At 41.8% G+C, this 23,283-nt stretch overlaps 1 protein-coding gene across 3 annotated transcripts in view; it reads left to right on the top strand.

The window, feature by feature from the left end:
- The first annotated feature begins 1,115 nt into the window (after positions 1 to 1,115).
- SOCS7 (suppressor of cytokine signaling 7) overlaps positions 1,116 to 23,283 on the top strand; it is a 42,955-nt gene continuing 20,787 nt past the window's right edge. The window contains exons 1-7 of one of the 3 annotated variants that reach the window (XM_079134737.1): positions 1,116 to 2,526; positions 10,573 to 10,637; positions 13,421 to 13,525; positions 13,981 to 14,082; positions 14,926 to 15,056; positions 15,605 to 15,773; positions 18,335 to 18,463. In XM_079134737.1, coding sequence (XP_078990863.1) covers positions 1,556 to 2,526; positions 10,573 to 10,637; positions 13,421 to 13,525; positions 13,981 to 14,082; positions 14,926 to 15,056; positions 15,605 to 15,773; positions 18,335 to 18,463 — 1,672 coding nt within the window. In that variant the 5' untranslated portion in view covers positions 1,116 to 1,555. The remainder of the gene's footprint in view (positions 2,527 to 10,572; positions 10,638 to 13,420; positions 13,526 to 13,980; positions 14,083 to 14,925; positions 15,057 to 15,604; positions 15,774 to 18,334; positions 18,464 to 23,283) is intronic. The other 2 variants (XM_079134736.1, XM_079134738.1) reach the window with 2 other exon arrangements.

The following is a 23,283-nucleotide window of genomic DNA, read 5'->3' as shown; positions in this document are numbered from 1 at the left end:
GTGGTAGAATGCTTGCCTAGGTTTGATTCAGAAGAAGAACGAAGGAAGAGAGAAATTATACAAACTTGGAAGATTAGGGATGTAACTTAGTAGTAGAGTATTGCCTACTATGTGCAAGGACCTGGCTTTGATCCCCGGCACAACAAAACATAAATACATACATACATACATGATTAAATTATATTAAAAATAAAGGTAATAAATTTTCAAACTCATGACTTCCTAATAATTTTACCTACATTCTTGGTATTATGTTCCTTGTATCTGTATGATTAAACTACCACATAATAAAGATATGTTACATGTCATGTCTTCCTCACTCTGTATCTAGTAAGGTCAGCTGATAGATTGAAACCAACCATGGGCAAGTGCTCCATTTATTGTTTTGTTTATTTACCTAGACTTCAGAAAGTGATGCAGAACATGTTAATAATTCAGATTTAAACTTTATGTGTTAACTCTTTCAGTATTTGAAACTGTTTTCTGATTCAGCAAAGAAGTTACTCTCATCATTGACAATTCAGTCGATTTTCTCTGCTTTTTCACATCCTCTTGTATTAACAGAGGACAATGGCAACCAAGATTCTTGTTGCAGTAAAACAGCTTCGTGACTTGTAACAATTCGGCTACCAAGGTAATAGTGTGGCAAGTGCTTGGGGAATGTTGCCAGTGGCTGAGCTCAAGCCTAACACGGCCTAGAGTTCTATCCCCAGTGGCATGTATGTACGCATACACATGCACACACAAACACAAAGAATTTGGCAAAAATTAGTGGACGCATTCTGTGAAAATCAATTATATAGTTTGTTATTTTATATTGCTATTATTTGTAAATTGTGCGCTACGCATCCTTTATAACAGCAAATTTTGATAAATTTATGCATATATATATATATATATATATATATGTACATACATTATCCTTCTTCTCCCCGAGAACCCGGTTCTTAAAATACTCATCAGTCCACCACTGGATCTAGACACATTATTCATGTAGTCGTTCCATATTTAAATGGATGCCACGAGGGGATACAAAATGCATGAAATGACTCGGCCAAGGTCACACACTGCAAGGGACATAAGCGGAACAAGAATTACAGATACTCTCAAAGCCAGCAACTCTCTCCCAGTACTAGACCCGGGACTCACTCTACGGGGAGGGATGGCCAAGGCCTGGGTGCCCAGGAAGTGAAAAGCGGGGGTCTTAGGTGCAAAAGACAAACGCCGGCAGAAAACCAGCTCACCGCCAATAGCAACTCAGGGCGCGCTCTACGTCACGCGCAGCGGAGGCCGGCCCGAGCACGCCCTGGGGAAAGGGGAGTGGTCCAGCCTTCCGGAAGTGACGCACCTGGGGGCGGTCCTCGGTGGCGGTGGCGCGCGGCCTGGGCTCGCGCTGGGCTCCGCGCGCCCCCCGCCCCCCTCTATGAGGCAGAGGCCGCGGCGGCCGTTAGCACTGTAGCTTCGGGGGCCGCGGCGGGCGGGGCTCCGGTGGGGCCCGACCTAGTCCCCACCCCAGCCCGGCTCCCAGCCGCCCTCCCTCCCCTCCCTCTCCTCAATGCAGGGGGCCGAGCTCCGGGATGGCGAGGCGGCGGCGGCGGCCGCTTCCTACCGTGTCCTGAGCCGCCTCCTGGGCTATGGAGAGGCGGTCCCCGAGCCAGGCCCACCGCCGCCGCCCCCGGGCCATGGTCCCCCGCCGCCACCCTTCCTCGCGCGGCCGGGCCCGCGGGGCTCCCGGCCGCCGCAGCTGATGGTGTTCCGCAACGTGGGTCGGCCGCCTGAGGAGGAGGACGCGGAGGCGGCTTCGGAGCCAGGACCCTCGGAACTGCTGTGTCCCCGGCACCGCTGTGCCCTGGACCCCAAGGCCTTGCCACCGGGCTTGGCGCTTGAGCGGACCTGGGGCCCGGTGGCTGGACTAGAGGCTCAGTTGGCGGCTCTGGGGCTCGGGCAGCCGGCGGGGCCGGGGGTCAAGACAGTCGGTGGTGGTTGCTGCCCATGCCCATGCCCGCCTCAGCTGCCCCCTCCTCAGCCCCAGGCTCCTGCTGCCACCCCGCAGGCCGGGGAGGACCCCACAGAAACGAGCGACGCACTGTTGGTCCTGGAGGGCTTGGAATCGGAGGCCGAGAGCCTGGAGACTAACAGCTGCTCGGAAGAGGAGCTCAGCAGCCCGGGCCGTGGAGGAGGAGGGGGCGGTCGGCTTCTGCTGCAGCCCTCAGGCCCCGAATTACCCCCAGTGCCCTTCCCGCTGCAGGACTTGGTCCCTCCAGGGCGCCTGAGTCGAGGGGAGCAGCAGCTGCAACAACCTCCCCCGCCGCCGCCACCTCCTGGGCCCCTCCGACCGCTCGCCGCCCCTTCTCGGAAGGGCTCCTTCAAAATCCGCCTCAGTCGTCTCTTTCGCACGAAGAGCTGCAACGGTGGCTCCAGCAGTGGGGATGGAACCATCAAGAGGCCTTCTGGAGAGCTGGCTGCTTCAGCTGCGAGTCTGACGGACATGGGAGGCTCAGCGGGCCGGGAGCTGGACCCGGGGAGGTGAGACCAGTTCGGGGACTGACGACAAACTTCCATTTCTTGTCTCGTTTCTCCTTTTTTATACTGCTAACACGATCCTGCCAATTCTTCAGATATGATCTTCATGAGGAGGCAGAGTCTTGGGGCTAAAGGTGGTGACATCTTGTATTAGATCAGAGCTAATTGTGGAAACAGCTGGAAACAGCTTTCACTCAACAGAGTTCACACTGGGTGACACTTCTCAGTTGGTTAGCATCTCTCTGGAGATGATTTGAAACCCACTGCCCACCCCCACCCTGGCCCTGCTATTTTTCATTTCTTCCAAAGTGTCTTTCCACCTTACCCCAGCAGGGAGATTGCTGGAAATATTTGGGCCTTTGGGGCAAAGAAATGGATGGAAATGTTTGGTATTTCGGGCAAAAAGTGTGACCCCTTTACCTTGTTTATTGTCTTGACCATCCTGTTATTCTGTTTACCTGCACCCTACTCTCCTTCACCCTCAAGTATACAAATGACCTAAGGAACTTGTGTAGTTATAGGCCAGCTATCTGTTGGGCATCTGTATTCAATTGTAATGTTTTCCTGATTGTTCTTTTAGATGTACTTGTTATCTAATTCCTACGTACTGACTACTGCCTGTGAAAACAGAAAATAGCTTTGCTCTATCTCTCAAGCCCATCTGAGAGTTTGAATAAGATATAGACATTAGTGTATGAGTTCTAGACTGATTAATGAAAATTCCAGAATTAGGCATTGAGCTTTTTTCTTGCATCTCTAAAAGGTGGACTGATCTTTGACATCTAGCATTAGATCTGTATTACCAATTTAGAAAGCTGTCAACTTTTGTGTCAATGAAATGAGATTTCCCTTGTGATAACTGCTGTTGTGGATTCTTGAAACACATTGGCAGTCACAAATAGGCAGACTAGCTAGGAGTTGTGGCACATGCCTGTGATTTCAGCTACTTGGGAGGCTGAGGCAGGAGGATCACAGGTTCAAAGCCAGCCTCAGCAACTTATTGAGACCCTACCTCAAAATAAAAAATAAAAAGGGTTAGAGGTGTAGTTCAGTGGTAGAGGTCCCCTGGGTTCCATCTCTGATACATGCCCCCCCCCAAAGGAAAAAAAAAGGTATAAAGGTCAGCAGATTGTATAAGTTGATAAGTTGACAACCTTGCTGTGTACCAGAATTACTGGTGGTCTTTTTGAAAAGATCTGTATATATGAAACCCCCAAGATTTTGAATTTTTGTTTTTGTTTTTGCAGTATTGGGGATTGAACCCAGAGGCACTTCACCACTGAACCACTTCTCTGTCCCTTTTTTTGAGACAGGGTCTCACTGAGTTGCCAAAGCTGGCCTTGAAATTGTAGTCCTCTTGCTTCAGCCTAACAGGTAGCTGTTACCACAAGTGTATGCGCCATGCCCAGCAAAAATTTGAATTTTTATTAAACCCCCAGTTGATTCTGGACTGGGAAATATCCCTTGACTTCTCAAAGAAACTAGAATACTCCAGGAGGAAAATGTGAGCTGGATTTGGCTTTCTTGCCCTTTCTGAACAGGTCTGCCATGGGTTTTATTATCTTGGGGATCAGGCCAGACCCAAACTCCTTAAAGAAATCAATGTGGTGCCCCTTTAGGTAGGCCCATATTTCTACATTTGCTTCCCGATGAATTCATTTGCTGGGAGTTTAGGTCTTGAAAAGTGTGTGTCTGCTGAAACAGCTTTTTTGTGTGTGTGTGTGTGGTCACCTCTGCATTTGATGCTCCACTTACCAATAGAGATGAAATTTTCATCAGATGAGGGTGGAGAGTAGGATTGAAGCTATGTGTAAAGACATAGGATAGATTGCTAATTTTCTTGTGGTTTGTCTTGCCTTTGTTCCATATTGACCAGGATTTGGTCTAAGATTTCAGAAACACCAAATATGAGGTGTGGCGTGAAATTAGCTGTTACATCTAATAGATTAGGAAGAGGAAAAGGCATATAACATTATACGGTTTTTTGCCTTTGGAAGCAGAATTTAATGGTCATTGGCTGCTCTGTCACCAACCTTCACACTAAGCACAATACAGATTTCTGCTGCAGAGCAAATTGGGCTGTACATCTGCAAAGAAGCTTAGTTCAGGGCACTGGAGAATTACATTTTTTGGTCCAAAGGCTTTTTCTGATGAATTAGAGAAGAGCTAGGTATTTGTGTCTAAATGTTTGGATGACTGCTGTTTGTAAGGCAGCATGTTGTATAGAGAATGCAAAGGTCTATATTCCCTTTCGACCCCCAACATCATCTGTGAGATGGAGGTTGAATTTGTCTTTTTTTTTAATCTATAAAATGGGAGAGCTATAGCTGTCTTATTCTTGTTCTTACAGGGGTAGAATAAAGACAAGAAAAATCTAGATGGAATATTTTGTGCTTTTTGGAAAAGAAGTAATAAGATTGAATTGGTAAATTTTTTCTGTGCATTGGATTTGCTGCTGCTTGTTAGCTTTTCCACAGCTTACTATGTGCCAGTCTTGTTGGCAGCCTCACAGCTGTGAGAAAATTGGTGAGTCTGGCCAGGGTAGTTGTGATTTCTGTGGATCTGCACCTCCTAAGCAAGTCCGCTATGTTGGGAGGAAGGATGAGTTTGAATTTTTAGCTTATTCTCTTATTTTGATTGGTAGGACATGGAAGCAGTGAGAAATTTCAGTCTTTTGCCAAAGGGTATATGCCTTCTTCCTCATTGTTGATTGAAGTTAATTATGGGCCTCTGCTGTCATTGCTGTATAATTTGGGGCATTTACGGTAACCTCTAGGCATAATTCTCTTCACTCTTAACATCTACCTTTCCCACAGCTATCTATTAGAAAGCACTTCCAATCATCATTTTATAAGGCTTAGCAGTTCTATATTTTAAAACTAACTAAAACTTGACTTCCTTTCAGATGCTTTGGAATCTGCTAAGAGGACCTGACTGGATAATTCTGAGCCTTAAGAGTAGTATGAGTTAGCCTAGAGATTTCCCCTCCCTGCCTATGGTACTAGGGGCATTCTACCATTGAGTTACACCACCATCCTTTTTTTTTTTTTTATTTTTTTTTTTTGAGACAGTCTCACTAAGTTGCAGTTTCAGAGCCTCTCCTTGACCTTATGATGATCCTGCCTCAGTCTCCCAAGTAGCTAGGATTACAGGCATGCACCACTGTACTCTCAGTGAGAACTCTTTTTAAGTGAAGTAAGAAATGGGTCTGCCAACTACTCAGGTTTCTGTTCTTGGGAACTGGGCTAGGCCTTATATACCACACATATGTTGGAATTCAGAGAACTGGGCTTGATGCCTGTGGGCCTCATAATATAGAACTTTGTCCTATTTCAGGAAAACCAGTGGAGTTCCCTTGTCCTGTTCACATATGTTGAGCTGATTGTGTTCTTTTGGATTTGGTGAAAAATAGCATTTGATCTGCCCTTTTTGAATCATCACATAATACACGCTTGGTTGTAATGGATACCTTGTTCACTTTTCAAGATTTTTTTTTTTTTTTTTTTTGGGAGGTGCTGGGAATCGAACCCAGGGCCTTGTGCTTACAAGGCAAGCACTCTACCGACTGAGCAATCTCCCCAGCCCCCTGTCTTTTTTTTTTTTTTTTTAATCATTCAAGGTCTGTCCTTGTAGGCCACTTCTTTTTTTTTTTTTTTTTTAAATATATATATTTTTTAGTTGTAGATGGACACAATACCATTTATTTATTTATTTGTTTGTTTGTTTTATGTGGTGCTGAGGATCGAACCCAGTGCCTCAAAAGTGCTAGGCCAGCATTCTACCACTGAGCCATAACCCTAGCCCTCAAGATTTGTCTTTACCAAGATAACAGTTGGGGCGATTATGGGTAGTCTTCATAGCTGTGAGGTGGAGAAATGGACAACAGGTCTGTGGTAGTTTTCATTTGTCTATTTGTTGGAGAGAAAAATATAGTTCTTTTTTTTTTTTTTTTTTTTTTGTGGTACTGGGGATCGAACCCAGGGCCTCGTGCTTGCAAGGCAAGCACTCTGCTGACTGAGCTATCTCCCCAGCCTGAAAAATATATTTCTGAATAGTGAGGCAAGCTGCCTTGGCCTCTGAGGCCCTGCTGTCATGGACAGACCTATCAATTCAGGAGAAAACTTTCTTATTGTTTCCTTGGGTCTTCAGGTCTAAGGGTGCCTTTTTGAGTCATAGTATGAGAGTTGAAAGATTTTATGTTGTGGTGAGGAAGTTCTGTCTTTATATTTGGGTTTTGGGTCTATTGATCTTTTTAACTATTTTTCCACAAAGTGGTTGTGGTTGGCAACTCTTTTAGAATTGAGCTCCCTGGCTTTAAGAAATATCTGTGTGTTTGAATCTTGTGCCTTTTCACTTAACATTCTCCTGGCCAACATCATTCTTAAGATTTTAGGTGTTGGACTATGCCTCTTGGGATTTTCCTGGAAGTTTCATCTGTAGGTTCTTTAGTTGGTTTATGATGTAGTTTTGGATCTGACCTTGCTGCACAGATGTCTGTGTATTGGAACTAAAAATGAACACATGGTTTTGTGCCTGTAGCACATGAACAGACACTGGCTTATGATGTGTTGGAAATGGCACGGGCTGCCTGACTTGGCGCTGTGTGCTTTAGCAGGGGCAGAGGTACATTGGGACTTCTAAGCTTGGTATTTGGGCATCCAACTTGGAAGTTACTTTAGAAAAGGATATTTGTAAGTCTTAGGGCATCAATAGAGGAACTATGGACAAGAGGGGGTGGGCTTATTATTTCATTGTTTTTATTTTAGGTTTCAAGGAATTCGAAAACTGGCCAATGGTTATATCTGTGTGTTGTCATCCTGTACAGTTTAGTGCTTATAACTCCTTTTATCTCATAAATCTGTTGCAGTACAAATAGTAATTCGCAGGTTGGAAATGGACGGAAGCCTTGTCTCTTTTGCCATCTACAGCACTGGTGGTGACATAGCTCAGACAAAAGACTGCTAGCCTCTAAGAAGACCTTTGCTTTATGCTATCTGCCCCTGTCCTGTCACCAGAGGAATAACCCACCAAATTTTACCCCCAGCCCATGCTACCACTCAAATGTCTCTGCTGCTAAGATTCAAATGGCTCACTGGCAAAGTTACAGTGGCTTAACTTTGTACTCTAATGTTTGTCAAGGTGATCTGGGGAGGAATAAATAACACAGGGATGTAGTATAGAGAATTCGTTTAAAATGTTTATCTAGAGCCACATTATTCATGTTGCTCTGGAAAAAAAACAGGACATCCACTTAGAATGAACTTTCATCTTTCCATGTTTTCTATATACAAAAGAAGGTATAGAAAATATATGTACTTGAGAAGCTTAGCAAATGTGTAGAATGTTATCAGTACCTTTGAAGACCTGAGTGTTGCTTCCTGTTTACATTTTGTTCCTCCCCCAAGTAATTGCCATTCTCAATTTTATGTTAATCATTCCCTTGTTCCCTTGTTTGTTTCTTTTTTTCTTTTTTTTTTAGTAGTCATCTAGATTGGCCTTTTCCTGAGTGACTGCTATTAGAATGCTCTCAGGATCCCTGAGGTAGAAACCACTTTGGATTTTTAGTTAGGCAGCATCTCCCAAAGAATGAAAGAAGCACACATATTTATTATTAGTCTTATTCAGCCTTAGGGACCTTTTACCTCTTAGTTCCAGCTTCAGGGCACCCTTATTTGCCAGGAAAAGAACTATCCTGGTGCTCTCAAATAGCTCTGCCTGGTTTTAGATTCAGATGTTTTTCTAGGTTCTAGAAACTATGATTCTCTTCTTCAGAATGTCGGGGGTGGAAGAGAAGATGATGAGCTGAAGTGAGAAGGCCTCCACAAGATATGTGCATTTGGGTACTGCCGTTCTTCAGTGCTTGGCACTGAAGACTCATCCCCAGCATGGGCAGATGGCAGAGTAATGCAGCTTCCTTTGAAAGGAGGCATACAGCCAAATGGCTGAGGTGTGAACCTTTTGAAAGGCTAGTGCTTTGGGTTTCTACTTGCCTAGTTTAATGTTGTAACCACAAGTTAGGGAAGAAAAGTCAGTTAGGAACCTCTTCAGAAGTTCATGTCCAGTAGAATTAACTTTCCATTGTAGCCCTTGGATTGTTGGCACTAAGCTGCAGTCATTAAAAACTTTTTTAAACAGAGGAGCTATGTGTGGTTGTATAGTTTTTATGTAGCCAGTATCTCCTGTGTGTGTTGTGGGTGAGGTATTCACAATGTGTGTCATTAGACCCTTCACCTCTCAGCAGGAGGTTGCAGAGGGAGTGTGATGACAGGTTCAGGAGAAGGAAACTACCTGTGCTTCAGCTCTTTCTGAGTAAAATCTTCATGATATGATTTTGGAATTCTGAGATGAATAGACATCCATCTTAAATTATAATTGCATAAACATCTCTGAAGTCAGATAATTTTTAAATAGGATTTCATTTTGGATTTTCTTTGCTTTTGCAATTGATTGTTAAAAAGAAATAAGTTCGGGGATATAGCTCAGTTGGTAGAGTGCTTGCCTTGCATGCACAAGGCCCTAAGTTCAATCCCTAGCACCAAAAAAAAAAGAAAAGAAAAGTAAAAGAATTAAGTCTATTTATCCTTTGGGTGAGAATATTTTTGAAAAGTGAGCCTGCAATCAGGCCTGGAGTCAGGCCCTGTAATACCATAATTATAGCTATAACACATGTAGTCATTCAGTCAATCCTGGGTTGGGACTTTTTTCAAGTCTAGTTTATTGAGATATAGTTGTGTGTTGTGGTATCCGCACCCCTCCCCATAGGAATTGTTGAATGTAGGGAGGGCACTCAATCACCGAACCACATCACCAGTCCTTTTTGACTTTTTGAGTCAGGGTCTCAAGAAGTTGCTTAGGGCCTCTTGAAGTTGCTGAGGCTAGCCTTTATTTTGTAATCCTCTTGCCTTAGCCTCTGATCTGCGGATTACAGGTGTGCACCAGTTCTGTTAATTTTGAGAAACTTGTGTCAGTATGTAGCCTGTTTTCCTCACCTCAACAAGATCTTTTCTTGTAGTCAATTCAATCATCCTGAGTTGAGTTTTTTAAATATAGTACATTTCTGACTAGAAAGTCTAGTTGGAGTCTTTGAATTTCTTTCATTTCTTGCTGAAAAGCCAGTTGAAATTAGTAGAAACCAAAGTCACCTTTGGGGTGTAAACTAAAGGAGATTTAGAACCTGGAGTGATGATGCGGGCTTGCAATTTGGTGATTCCAGAGGCTGAGATAGGAGGATTGAAAATTCAAAACCAGCCAGGGCAACTTAGAAAGACCCTGTCTCAAAATAAAATACAAAAAGTGGATGCATCTTAGTGGTAGAGTACTTGCCTGGCATATATGAGACTCTGGATTCAATCCTCTTTACTGCCAAAAAAAAAAAAAAAAAAGGGCAGGGGTGTGATCTGAGTTTTCAGGTGGTCCCTGAAAAAGAAAGAGGAGCTCAGAGAGAAGGGGCTGCCATTGGGTGCTAGGCAGGGAACTGCCCCTGAAGTGACGATCTTGTGAACCTTGGTATTGGCCCACGCCTCAGGGCAATTGTGTAGAATTCAGAGGTCTCTGTGGTTGAAGATTGCAGTGCTTCTGTAGTGTTCTTCTCAGGTCAGAATATGTTCCCTGGCTCCCTTTGGGACCTCCTACTCTTAAATGCAAGCCCAGAGGGAAAGCTGTTGCTGTAAGCTGGCACCTACTCAGGTCTAGAGCTTTGTCTTGGTTCCCAAATGAAAATCAACGCTGTGTCCAACTTACTTCCTCTTGAAATGGACTTGCTAATTACCATTCAAGGTGCTTTACTCTTTGAATGTGCTGGGTTTGGAGTGATCCAGAGGGATTTCTCATTGCTTTGTAGGCTGGTGAATTTGGTAGCCAAATCTACTTATGGAATTGCCTTAATTATTTTACTCTCCTTTACATTTAAGGCTTTTTTAGAAAAGTGTTGCTGACAATGACTAGGTGTGCTTTGTTTTTCACTGCATCTGAAATTGAGTGTAGTAATGATTTAAATGCACTCATGTTCATTTCTCCTCTTTATTCTCTGTGTGCTTTCTTGCCCCTTAGGAAACCCAGGTTGACAAGAACTCAAAGTGCCTTTTCTCCGGTCTCCTTCAGCCCCCTGTTCACAGGTAAGGATGATACCTTTTTCTTCTAATATCTGAAAGCAGGAGTGTTCTGAGACCTGTCAGGAAATACACTTGCAGATGCATCACAGGGGGAGCTTCAGGCATGTCTGCAGTAATTTCCTTCATTCCATGCCCACTGGGTTTGGGATAAGGCTATTTTTATGGTGTGGAATGTATTCTTGACTTTGGATGCTTTAAACTTGGAGGTAAAGTCTGCTTTTTGGTGATTGGGTGGCCTTAGCAGTTAGGCAGTGCTTAATTCAGGGTCATCACAAATAAATTAAATGTAGAAATTATAAATTGATAAGCATAAAAGACTCTCTAGTCATATAATTCCTGTCCCTGCTTCTAAGGGAGTTCATAGATTTTCTAATAAAAATGATCCATAGTATCTGATCTATTTTTAAAGACTTTGGGCAAAGAGGATTACATGAGCTCTTGTCTTACTCATTTTAGGGGTGAGCAATTTTTGCAGCTGTTAAGAGTTCTTCATGTTGTCTAATTTAAGTCTCTCCTCTTGCAGCAGGAGCACAGCTGCTAAAATAGAAAGGCTGTTTGAATGTCCTGCGGGTAATGGGTAGCTGCTGCCTTGTTTTATGGGGAATTTTTTTAGATAGGGAGACCCTCTGTTCCGCTAGTTGGGTGTGAAGCTCCTGATTGAATAAGCTATTATAGCAAAGGTCTTTAACATACCTCAACTCTTAGAAACTGAATATTCTCATTTTAAAAAAGTTTCTTAATTATAATCACTGGTTGTGAATGAGAAGCCTTTTAAAAAAATCCCAACTTCAAATTCTTTTGGATATTATGTCCCTTAAAAAGGTGTTTGGAAGAATTATGATTTGGGATGGATATTTCTGAAAGATGGTAAGCAGACCAGTAGGACCCCCCCATTTGGGTAAACTGTGAGCTGTCAGAACAAGTGAGTTAGTATCTGTGTAGACATCTATTATAGTGGAGAAGGAGGTCTCTGTTCTTACTCCAAGCCTAGAATTGAACAATTGTATACTAAAGCCAGGTGCAGTGCCACACACTTGTAATCCCCGCTACTAGAGAGGCTGAGGCAGGAGGATTGTGAGTTTGGGCCCAGCCTAGGCAACATAGCAAGATCCTGTCTTAAAAAAAAAAAAAAAAAGAAAGAAAGAAAGAAAGAAAAATTTTGTGTATTGTTGGCAATGTGTCTTTCTAGCTACCAATTATTTTCTCCTTAAAGTAAGAAATACACACATTTGTAATTTTAGGTTCAAACACCTAAAATTATGGAATTACATCTTTTATATAAGTGCTACACCTATAACATAGATCTCTCTGACCTGCCAGGAAAGACACTTCTCTGGGCCTGTTACACTGCTCAGGGCAATGAGGCTTTCAGTTACCAAGCTGTGTGATGAGGCTCTACCAGCTTCCTAGAACTTTTCTTCCCCAACCCCTTTAGTACTGGGCATGCAACTCAGGGCCTTGGGCATGCTAGACAATCGCACTAAGCTACACCTCTAGCTCTCTGCTTATCCTTTTGTGTGTGCGTGTGTCTGTGTGTGTGGTATTGGGGATTGAACCCAGGGCCTTGGGCATGAGAGGCAAGCACTCTACCAACTGAGCTATATCCCCAGCCCCTTTTTTTTTTTTTTAATATTTTTAGTTGCAAGATAGACACAAATACCTTTATTTTTTAAATTTATTTTTATGTGGTGCTGAGGATTGAACCCATTGCCTCATACATGCTAGGCAAGTGCTCTACCACTGAGTTACAACCCCAGCCCCCCTCTGCTTATCTTAATGTTCAAGAACTTTGTTAAGCTGAGCACAATGGTGCATACCTATAATCCCATCGGCTGAGGAGCTGAGGCAGGAGGATCGCGAGTTTAAAACCAGCCTTAGCAACTTAGCGAGGCCCTAAGCAACTGGATGAGACCCTCTCTCTAATAAAATATAAAAAAGGGTTGGGAATGTGGCTCAGTGGTTAATCACTGCTGTGTTCAATCCCAAGTACCCCCCCCCCCCCAAAAAAAAAAAAAAAAACACCTTTGTAAAAAAAATTTAGATTCTGAAAACCTGCCTCTTGGCCTTTTAAAGATATCGACCACCTCATTTTTCTCAACCTGAAACATTTAAATACTAACTTAAGGGGCTAATTCAGGCCTGAATGAGAAGAATGTGTTGGAAGTAACATCTCAAGGGTTAAATTAGGAACATTCTGAGTTCTGCTCTGTAGAGAAGACTTCAGAACCTATCCCTGACCATTAACCTGCCTTAGAATATACGCTTCATTTTCTGGTGACTTAGTGGAGAGTGGTTAGGTGGAGTTGGGTGGCAAGGAGTACAGGATATAACATAGAACAAAACTGCATGACATACTGGCAAGTAAGGGAAATCATGAATCACCCTAACCAAGTTCCTACTGGGAAGCTTCCTCTAAGCTTATCTCCGACTTAGTAACTGAGGAAGTAGTTTTAGTGTCATAAATCCACTTTCAAACTCTGTAACCTCAACTATTAGGAAGGAACTGATAAATGCTAGGTTCTCGAATAGGTGAATACTCTGGAAAATCTAGTTATGGAAAGCCATCCAGGCGAATGCTGGAACCTTTATCTGCATGCAGCTAACCCTGCAGTTAAATTGACTAGTTAAATTGACTAGTGTTCTAATGCTTATGAGCATTAGATTTTGAACTTTTTAAGAGCCACGAACCTCTAGTCACCCTTGCTTGCCCTTTTACTTTCATCTGCTTCTGGCCTCAGCTTTGGGCAAGGTGCTTCTGTAACACACTTGCTCCATGAATTCCTCAGGTGAAACAGTGTCGCTTGTGGACGTGGACATTTCTCAGCGGGGCCTGACTTCTCCACACCCTCCAACTCCCCCTCCTCCTCCAAGAAGAAGCCTCAGCCTCCTAGGTATAGTTTCCTCCCCTCTGTGCTATCTTTCCCTAGTGGGAGGGTGAGATTTAGGGCCTTGTTCTTTGTCAGGAGCCAGACGAACTTTTGGGTTTCTGATGATGACCCAATTATTTCATGTCCCTTTTTCAGCACCCCTGTCATCTCCCTAGGCAGTTAAACGGGTGTCTTACCTGCATGCTGCAATATTTACTGTCCATTAATTAGCTTTTCATTTATCTTGCCCTGAATCTACTGCTATTGAACTGCTTTAGAAATATCCTTACTCTCCTGCTTTCTAAGCAGAGCAAACCAAATTAAGGTGATTGTTATCCTCTGTGCAAAAAGATGGGGTAAAGGTCAGGCCAACTTGCCCCAGAGGGCAGCCCAATAATCCTTCTCCCTCTGTTCTGCCTTCACCTCACTCATTCTGTGCTCATTTTTCTGAACCTCTTTGCTTTTGTTCTCTCTTCTAGATGATATCAGTGGGACGCTGCCTACATCCGTCCTTGTGGCTCCGATGGGGTCTTCCCTGCAGTCTTTCCCCCTACCTCCGCCTCCTCCACCCCATGCCCCAGGTTAGCTTAGCTTAGAGACAAGACTTATAAGAATTGAAGGATGGGAGAAATCTATTTATGGAAATAACTATGAGAAAACTTAAATCTTTTCCCCTTTGGCTGGACCAGAACTCCTTGGAAATGAGGCGGAGATCAGTTTTTTCTAACTCGTTTCTGTGTGGAGGTGAATCTGATTTTTCTTAGGAATGAAAGACTGTTGTATTTTTCATCTCTTTGCTACTAAGACTGTTTTGTGATCCTTAGGTAGATATCACATAAGAAATTATATTAATTTCAGGATAGTGAGGAGGTTTAGTATGTTGCTGGTTTTCAAAGTTCTGTGGTTTTTCTAAGCTTTTAGTATTTACTGCAGCCTTGTAAATAAGTACCAAGCATTTAGTAGCCCATACCTGCTTTGCCAACCTCCAGTACCCAAGGAATAAAATGAATGAAATCAGCATTGTTTTCTACTTGCCTGGCAAAATCGTTACTCTTCCTGGGCAAGTAAGCCAGTCACTATTTCCAAGGCTGCTTTACCGGCACTTCACTTCGAGGTGGGAGAAGTTGGAATCGCTCTAGGCTGGTGAAGCCCCTGAAGTAGTCACCTTAGTCAGGTTAGTGAGCAGCTCCCTTACCCCTTTCCTGGGGTTAAATGCCCCCACCCATCCTTCACAGCTTACACAAGCCCACACAGCTTTTTGTTCCAGCCCATCCAGCTCTTTCCCACTGCTTTGGCTTCCACCTTTCCAGCTTAGCTTCTAATGCCTTGCCCCTCTTCAGTTAGCATCTCTTTTTGGGGGGAGGGTCTGTCTATGGGTGGAGCAATGATGGTAAACAAGTGACCCCCACTTTCTTACCCTGCAGATGCATTTCCCCGGGTTGCCCCCATCCGAGCAGCTGAATCCCTACACAGCCAGCCCCCCCAGCACCTCCAGTGTCCTCTCTACCGGCCTGACTCCAGCAGCTTTGCAGCCAGCCTTCGAGAGCTGGAGAAGGTAGGTGGTGCCTGAGGAATGGCAGCCCACCTTTCCTTTCATGTACATGTTCTATGCCAAGACCCTCCTTGATTTTAGAGGAAGAGTAGTTTGCTTGCCTCTGTATTTACAGTGAGAAAATACTGTGCTATTTTTGTTAATTCTACAAGAGATGTAATAAAATTGAATTTGAGGGGGAAAATGTGAACATGATGAAGGAAGGTTGTAGGGAAATGTTCAGTTGTTCAATTTAAAATCCCTTCTCCCGTCCCTTCCCTTCCTACTCTCCCTCCCCTCCCCTCTCCTCCTTCTCCTCCTTTCCCCTTTGCTCCCCACCCCCTTTCCTTTCCTTTCCTTTTGCCTTGGTAAAGGACTTACAGAATTAGTTTTCCATTACTTTGAAGGACTAAAGGTAAAATGAGTCTCATCGCCATTGCTGACACTTGTAGTGATTTTTGCCTACTCAAACGTTTTGGAGACTGGGGGTGTCCTTTAGTAAGTGGATTGTGCTGAAAACATTGACATTTCTCTGTTCTTTAAATCACATGTCTGTTTCTTACCTTTGATAGTGTGGTTGGTATTGGGGACCAATGAATTGGGAAGATGCAGAGATGAAGCTGAAAGGGAAGCCAGATGGTTCTTTCCTGGTACGGGACAGTTCTGATCCTCGTTATATCCTGAGCCTCAGTTTCCGATCACAGGGTATCACCCACCACACTAGAATGGAGCACTACAGAGGTAAGAGGTGCTGATGTTATGAGAGTCTTTTTCCCCCTTTGCCTGTTTCTACCTTTACTACCTGACCTTTTCATAGGAAGGATTTATAGGAATGGAACTAGGAATAGGAGCAGAATTCTTATGGACTTATTCAAAGTTGATATGGGCTCTGGTTTTAGTTACTAGAAGAAATGTTGGAGAGGCGGTAGGAAAGGGAGAAGAAAGGTTCTTCCTTCCATTTATTTATTTATGGCAGTACTGGTACTTGAACCCAGGGCCTTGTACATGCTAGGCAAGCGCTTTACCACTGAACTACATCTCCAGCCCTAAGGTTCCATTTAAAAGTCTCCTCAGCATCTTGTCTCCTAAATAGGAACAAAATTACTGAAGATACTTCTGATTACAGAGCCAGTAAAACTCTTGGTAGAAGTAAGAAATAACCTAGGACCATTATACAAATTCTCCTAAGTTTTATTTATAACTACACTTACCATCCAGAGATCCTGCGATTGTCCTGTTCTGAATTTCTTTGTCTAATAGTGACCTTTGTCTGATAGTCACTTCCTGCCAGACAGCATGGCGATGACAATTTTCTCTTTAGGTCAGGTTTGTAGTTTCTTAGAAAGCATTCATTGGAATGCTTGAAGTTTGTGGGATCCATGTGCTTTAGACTATCTGCTGTCCTCCTAGTGATATGTCTTCCTTTGTGGTCATGTGGTGTTTTGGGTACACAGATTATCTGTGAGCTGACTTGTTAACACAGCTCTCTGGATTGATTTTTGTATTGAGGCAGTCTGTATTTGACTTGGGTCTGAAACTTGTATTTGTCATTGGTGGCATATCTTTTATCAAAATCCTTGCATATGCTACAAATAAAAAAGGAAGTGGCTGTTTAGGTCAGTGTAGCTTTGGCCTTCGTTTCCTCTACCTTAAAGGTATAGGAAGAGAAAAGACCTTCAATCCAAAGACCTGAGAATGAATTGAATAATAGGGAGACTACTGCCTATTTCCTGCTGTTCCTAAAAACCAAAATCAAACAGACAATACCAAAATGCAGGACAAATCATTTCAGAGTGTTTTGTTAAACCTGTTAAAATGAAAATGAATATGTTAAGGGAATGATGAATAAATGCTTAACCTTTAAGTTTCTGGTGAGACACCAGGAATGAGAACTCATGCAAATATTTCTCCCAACTACTTTTTGTTCAAAGAGACTATTTCTTCCTTGAATAAATGGAGTTTTTAATAGTAGTCTTGTAGGCCTTTCAGTTGTCAGTTTGCAGTGGCATATTTGTCTTCATCTTTTAAAGTGATGTAGTAAGAGTAACTAGAGAGACTCAAATCACAGTTCCCTAGTATGAGTAGTATCCTTTATTTGTATGCTTTTTTTGGGTGATTCTTTTGAAATCTAGTGCTTTAGTTTTTGGAGTTTTTCTTTTTGGTGTTATTGAAGTCATGGAAGTTCAGATTCCCTTTGGCCTTTAGAATTCTGACATTCTGACATTTGAGGTGGAAACCTTGTCAGAAGTTGGGGCATAGTTGAGGTTTTGTGTGTGTGTGTGTGTGTGTGTGTGTGTGTGTGTGTGTGTTGCTGGGGTTTGAACCCAGGGCCTTGTGCTTGTGAGGTAAGCACTCTACCAATTGAGCTATATCCCCAGCCCCTAGGGTTTTTTTTTTTTTTAATAATTTTTCAATTATTGATGGACCTTTATTTTTTATTTCATTTATTTACTTATATGCAGTGCTAAGAATTGAACCCAGTGCTTTACACATGTAAGGCAAGTGCTCTACCACTGATCTACAATCCCAGCGCTGGCGCATGGATTTTAAAGAAGGAAAAAACTGTAATCCCAGCAGTTTGGGAGGTTGAGGCAGGAGGATTGTGGTTTCAAAACCTGTCTCAGCAACATAGGGAGGCCTTAAGCAACTTAACAAGACCCTGTCTCAAAATAAAATATAAAAAGGCCTGGGGATGTGGCTCAGTGGTGTTCAATTCCTGGTACCAAAAAAAAGAAGGAAAAAACTTAGATTTTGATTTTCTGTGCTTAACACACACATGAATGAGTGAGACCCGTGAAACAGCTATGCCTGTCTTAGCTAATCTGTGAATGCTTGAAGACTTAGATCCTTTTACAGGGATATCATTTAAACTTGATTGTGCTATTGGTAGTCTTTTCTTATGGTCTTTATAGGACATAAGTGTATTTTATAGACGTGTTCGTGTATATATGTTTATATATGTACACACACTAGCATATAAGTATATATATGTACATATGAATATAGGAAGTCTATGACTTAAGGATTTATGTTCATATTTGACAAGATATTTTTATTATAATATTTTTCTGATTTGAATTTATTATTAATAAAAACCTCGTAAGACCTAATTTATGTCTTATTAACATCTTTCTTCCCATTGATTGTGAGATAAGCAGGAACAGGTGACTTCAGGGACCTTGGACCCAGCTTGCCCACAAACTGTGCCCTCCCAAAAGTGCGAATCAGTGTAAAAATGTTCAAACCTTCCTCTTAGATCTTTTTAAACTAAATTTTGAGGTTTTTACTTTTTAATTTTTCAGGAACCTTCAGCCTGTGGTGTCATCCCAAATTTGAGGATCGCTGTCAATCTGTAGTAGAATTCATTAAGAGAGCCATCATGCATTCCAAGAATGGAAAGTTTCTTTATTTCTTGAGATCCAGGGTTCCAGGTAAGGATATAGTATTGATTATTTAATTTAACATGAGTATAATCCGATATAGTATCAAAATGCCCCGCCTCCCCGCAAGTGTCCCCCCCCCCCCCCAAAACAAAGGCCACACTTACTTGAAGTTTTTTTTTTTCCTGGCTATTATGGCACTTTTCTACACAGTCCAGTGGCTTTGTACTTTAGTGCTGCAATATAACTGAGGAGGAATCTTTGCTTTTTCAACCACCTGAATGAGAAAACTGCTCCAACCTTTGATGCCCAGGCATCATATGAACATTTGACATTCTGAGATGTCTTTTTGTTTCTAATGCAAACATCTTGACACTTACCTGTGAAACAGAGGGTGAGAGCTCTCAGGTCATTTCCACAGGAATGGGGAAGGTAGGATTGAGTGTTCAACAGAAAGGCAGTGGGAGTGTCCAGGAAGCTAGATTCAGTTGCAATCTGTTAGAAGGTATATGCTGTGGTCCTACCTCATTGTGCTAAACTTGCTGTCAAAGAGTAGACATTCTTTGTTATATCTTGTTGTCTCTACCGTTGTTGAAAACGAAGACTTCTCTCCATTTGGTACCATGCTGGTGTGGTTATGTACGCTTTCTGCCCACTTCATTTGTATAATCTCTTTTGGAAGGGAACAGGGGTGATATGGAGGAGTCTGCTTTTATATTATTGGGTAAAGCAAAGTGACAAGCACATTAATGTGAGAAAATTATAGGATACAAACAGAACTTAAAATGAGAACTTCATGTTTTCCCATTGAATCAAATTAAGATTCTTAAACAGGGTGCTAAGAAATTGCTCTAAAAAATAGGAGTTGCCAGGGAGCTTTAGGCAGAACATCAGGAATAGGATGGAGCCAGGTGACAGGAATGTTTTGTATAATCTTGGTGATTTAAATAAGACATGACAAGGTGTGAACTGTTTTAATTCCCACTTCATTTAGTATTTGCCTCAGTGCTGTCAACACAGTCAGGTCTCATGCAGTTGACTTGGTTAAAAGGAAATTTTAGGATGGGTGCAATGGCATGTGCCTGTTGTCCGAATTTAGGAGACTGAGGCAGGAGGGTCACAAATTCAAGGCCATTCTGGGCAACTTAGTGAGACCCTGTCTTAAAAAAATGGACATTGTTTTTTGAAAGACTGGGGATGTAGCTTAGTGTGCCCCTGGGTTCAATCCCCAGTAACACCGCCCCGCCTGCCTGCGCTTGTGCACACACAAAAAGAAGTTAGAATCCTTCTTCACAGGAATTGACTCTGCTAAGCAGTTTTTAAAGTTTGTGGCTTTTGGGGGGGTATTTTTTTAACAAACATTTATTTTGTCATTTAGTGTAAAAAAATAAGTCACATCGCTACCCTCAGAGAGCTCATAGCCTCAAAGGGGGTAAGCAAGAAGACAAAGGCAAGAACACATGTTCAACTCAGAACCAAGCATAACAATGATTGACAAGGTCAGAATAATAAGGTCTGCTTGTGGGAGAACCAGGCAACTCTCAAAAAGAGATATCTCTAATTTCTTACAACAACCTCAAAGTTAGTTAATAGGTCAGTCCATTAAAAAAAAAAAAAAAAAAAAGGCTATTTTTATTTTGCCAATGAGGAAACTGAGGCTGAGGCTCAGAAGTCAAGATACTTATTTTAATAGTGACTTAACTGACCTGGGCCAAAGTACAAAGCCTATGCTTTATTTACCACCACTCTTGTTACCTGAAATGTAGCACTGATTAAATTGAAATTTGAGCTTGCTGATATTTTGGAAACTAATGAAGGTAGGTAGAGTCATGTTTATTAGTACTGATTGCAGTCTGGACCCATTCATTTCACGGTTATGAACTGAACCCCCAACTCTACACAGGAGTCTCAATAAAGAGGGTGTTTGGCACAAAATCTCTGCTGTTGTTAGAGCAAACTCAAAGTACACATGACCTTTGTAGTTGGGAAATCTTCATATATGAAGTGCATGAGGAAAAAAATACCTTCTAAAATATTCACATTTAAGGAAATCAGTTATATCTTCTTTTGTAACCATCATTAAGCTTATAATTACTTGTTCAATGACATGCCTTCCCTATATATCAGGGTTGACATTTTAGGATGGACAATTCTTTGTTGTGTGGAGCTGTCCTGTGCATTGGAGAAAGTTTAGTAGGATAGAATTCCTGGCTTCTACTCATTATGTGCCACTACCATTCCCCCCTCAGTTGTAATAATCAAAAGTATGTCATCATATGTCTCCAGAGGCCAAAATCATCCCCAATTGGGAACCATTGCTATATGCCATAGGGTTAAAAAGGATGAGGTCTGGAGCTAGAACACCTGAGTGACACTCCCCAGCCCTGCTAGTTACTAACTGTGTGATCTTAGGCATGTAACTGAATCTGTCCACCTCAATTTCCTCAGCAGTAAAATGGGGGTAATAATAATACCTGTCTTACAGGATTGCTTTAAGAAATACAAGAGATAATTCATGAAAAATATTTGAGACAATGCCTGATACACAGTAAACACTCCTTTTCTTCATGACTTCTAAGACAGTGGTATCTAGGCCTCTTAGTCCTATAAAGGAGGCACTATTCAGGATGTTTGTGAATGACACTCTAGGTGGCTCCTGGGTTACCTTTGTTGTTGTCTTTTCTCTATTTGATTACCAGGTTCTCCAGGGCAAGAACTATCTTTCCTTTTCTTTGTTATATTTTTGCATACTAGTAAACTCAAATATTTGCTGATGAGATATTAAACATATTCAGAAGAGATTATTTCATGGATTCTTGTCAAAGAAACCAGGACTTCTTTCCTTGGGATTTGTGATCAAGAGTTTTCAGGCTTCTCCTGAGAAGTGATTTATCCTTGTCTTAGAGGCATACAGTATGCCACTGAAAGGCTTCCCTTGCTTGCTCTGGCTACACAACCCCCACTAGCAACTCTCATGAATGTTTGCAAATCAGTCTTACTCTGGGTTTTCCTTCCTTATGCTCATTTGTTTAGTTTGAGAATAGTGTAATAAACCCTGTATGCTTATTATCCAACCTCAACAGCCTTCATTCAGCCCATGACCACTACCCTGTCCACATTATGTGTCTACTCCTCATTGCCTACTAGTATTTTTTGTTAGTTTGCTTTGTTGAAATATAATGTTGAAATGCATAAATCAGTTTTTGGTTTGTTCTTATTATCTTAGAGCAAATCCCAGATATCATCTGCAAATATTTTAGTATGTTTCTCTTAGAGATTATTATTTTTTCAAAATCGTATTTTAGAATATGTGTATATTTATAGAAAAATTACAAAGATTATAAAGGAAAATTATAGAGTTCCCATATACCTCCTTACCCAATTTCTTCTACTAGTAACATTTTACATTACTCACAATTATGTTTGTCACAATTCATGAACTCCTATTAATAAATTATTACTAGTTATATTCAAACTTCCTGTTTACCTAAAGTCCTCCTTTTGTTTCAGAATACAATCCAGGCTACCACTTTATACTCAGTTATCTCTCTTTAGATTTCTTTTGGCTATGACAAGTAGATAATATCTATTTTAAAAGTGTATTCATGGGGACTGGGGTTGTGGCTCAGTGGTAGCGCACTCACCTAGCATGTGTGACGTCCTGAGTTTAATCCTCAGCACCACATAAAAATAAAATAAAGGTATTGTGTCCACCTACAACTTAAAAAAAAAATTATATTCATGAGCTAGGATGAGCTAGGGTTGTGGCTCAGTGGTAGAATGCTTGCCTCCCACGTGTGAGATACTGGTTTGATCCTCAGTACCACATTAAAAAAAATATAAGTAAATAAACAAAACAAGTTCTTGTGTCTATCTACAACTAAAAACTATTTTTAAAAAAAGTATATTCATACTCTGGTTTCTCTTCAGATCATATAAATCTTTTGCCTTTTGCTGAAGATTTCCATGGAGAGGAACAATTCTTGGGGTGGGGGGGCGGGGGGAATAAACAACTGTTCAGCCATGACTGGTGACACATGCCTATAATCCCAGTGACTCAGGAGACTGAGGCAGGAGGATTATAAGTTCAGGTCAACCTTGGCAACTCAGCAAGAATGAGAACCTGTCTTAAAATCAAATGAAAAGGACAGGCTGTAACTCAGTAGTGAAGTACTCCTGGGTTCAATCCCTAGTATTGCCAAAAAGAAAAAGGAAAAAAATATATCCATGATATCATTAGGTGTAAAACCTAATTTTTTTTAAGTTAAAAAGAAAACAATGGTTCTTATTATCCAATATCTGATCTCCCAAGTAGCTGAAACTGTAGCATGTATCACCACAGCCTGCTCTATTATTCATTTATTTATTTTAATTTTTAAAGCTTTTTAAATTAAGTTTTTAATTCATTTTTTAAAAATTTACATTGTTACATTTGGGGAAACAAAAAAGCAAATGAGTATTTTGTGACACATGAAAATTACTTAACATTCAAAACTTCATTTTTGCTGGGCATAGGGGTGCATGCCTATGATCCTAGTGACTTGGGAGGCTTAAGCAGGAAATTGCAAGCTCAAAGCCAGCTTCAGCAACTTTGTGAGACCCTGAGCACATTAGCAAGACACTGTCTCTAAAAAAGGAGTGGGAGGAGTGGGGGGCTGGGGTTGGGGCTCTTGTTAAGCGCTTTGGGCTCGATCCCTGTACCAAAATAATAATTAATTAATTAGTAAAAAGGACGGGTTGTAGCTCAGTGGTAAAGTGTCCCTGGGTTTAATTTCCAGTATCCCCCCCCCCAAAAAATATATACGCTGCTCTTATATTGCATAATTTTACAGAGATGATTTCTCTCATCTGTCATTTGTTTACTGAATTCA

The sequence above is a fragment of the Sciurus vulgaris genome (genome assembly GCF_902686455.1).
Source record: "Sciurus vulgaris genome assembly, chromosome: 3".
Classification (NCBI taxonomy): domain Eukaryota; kingdom Metazoa; phylum Chordata; class Mammalia; order Rodentia; family Sciuridae; genus Sciurus; species Sciurus vulgaris.
Note: the sequence above shows the minus strand (reverse complement) of the source record. Positions and strands in the feature narration are given on the sequence as shown.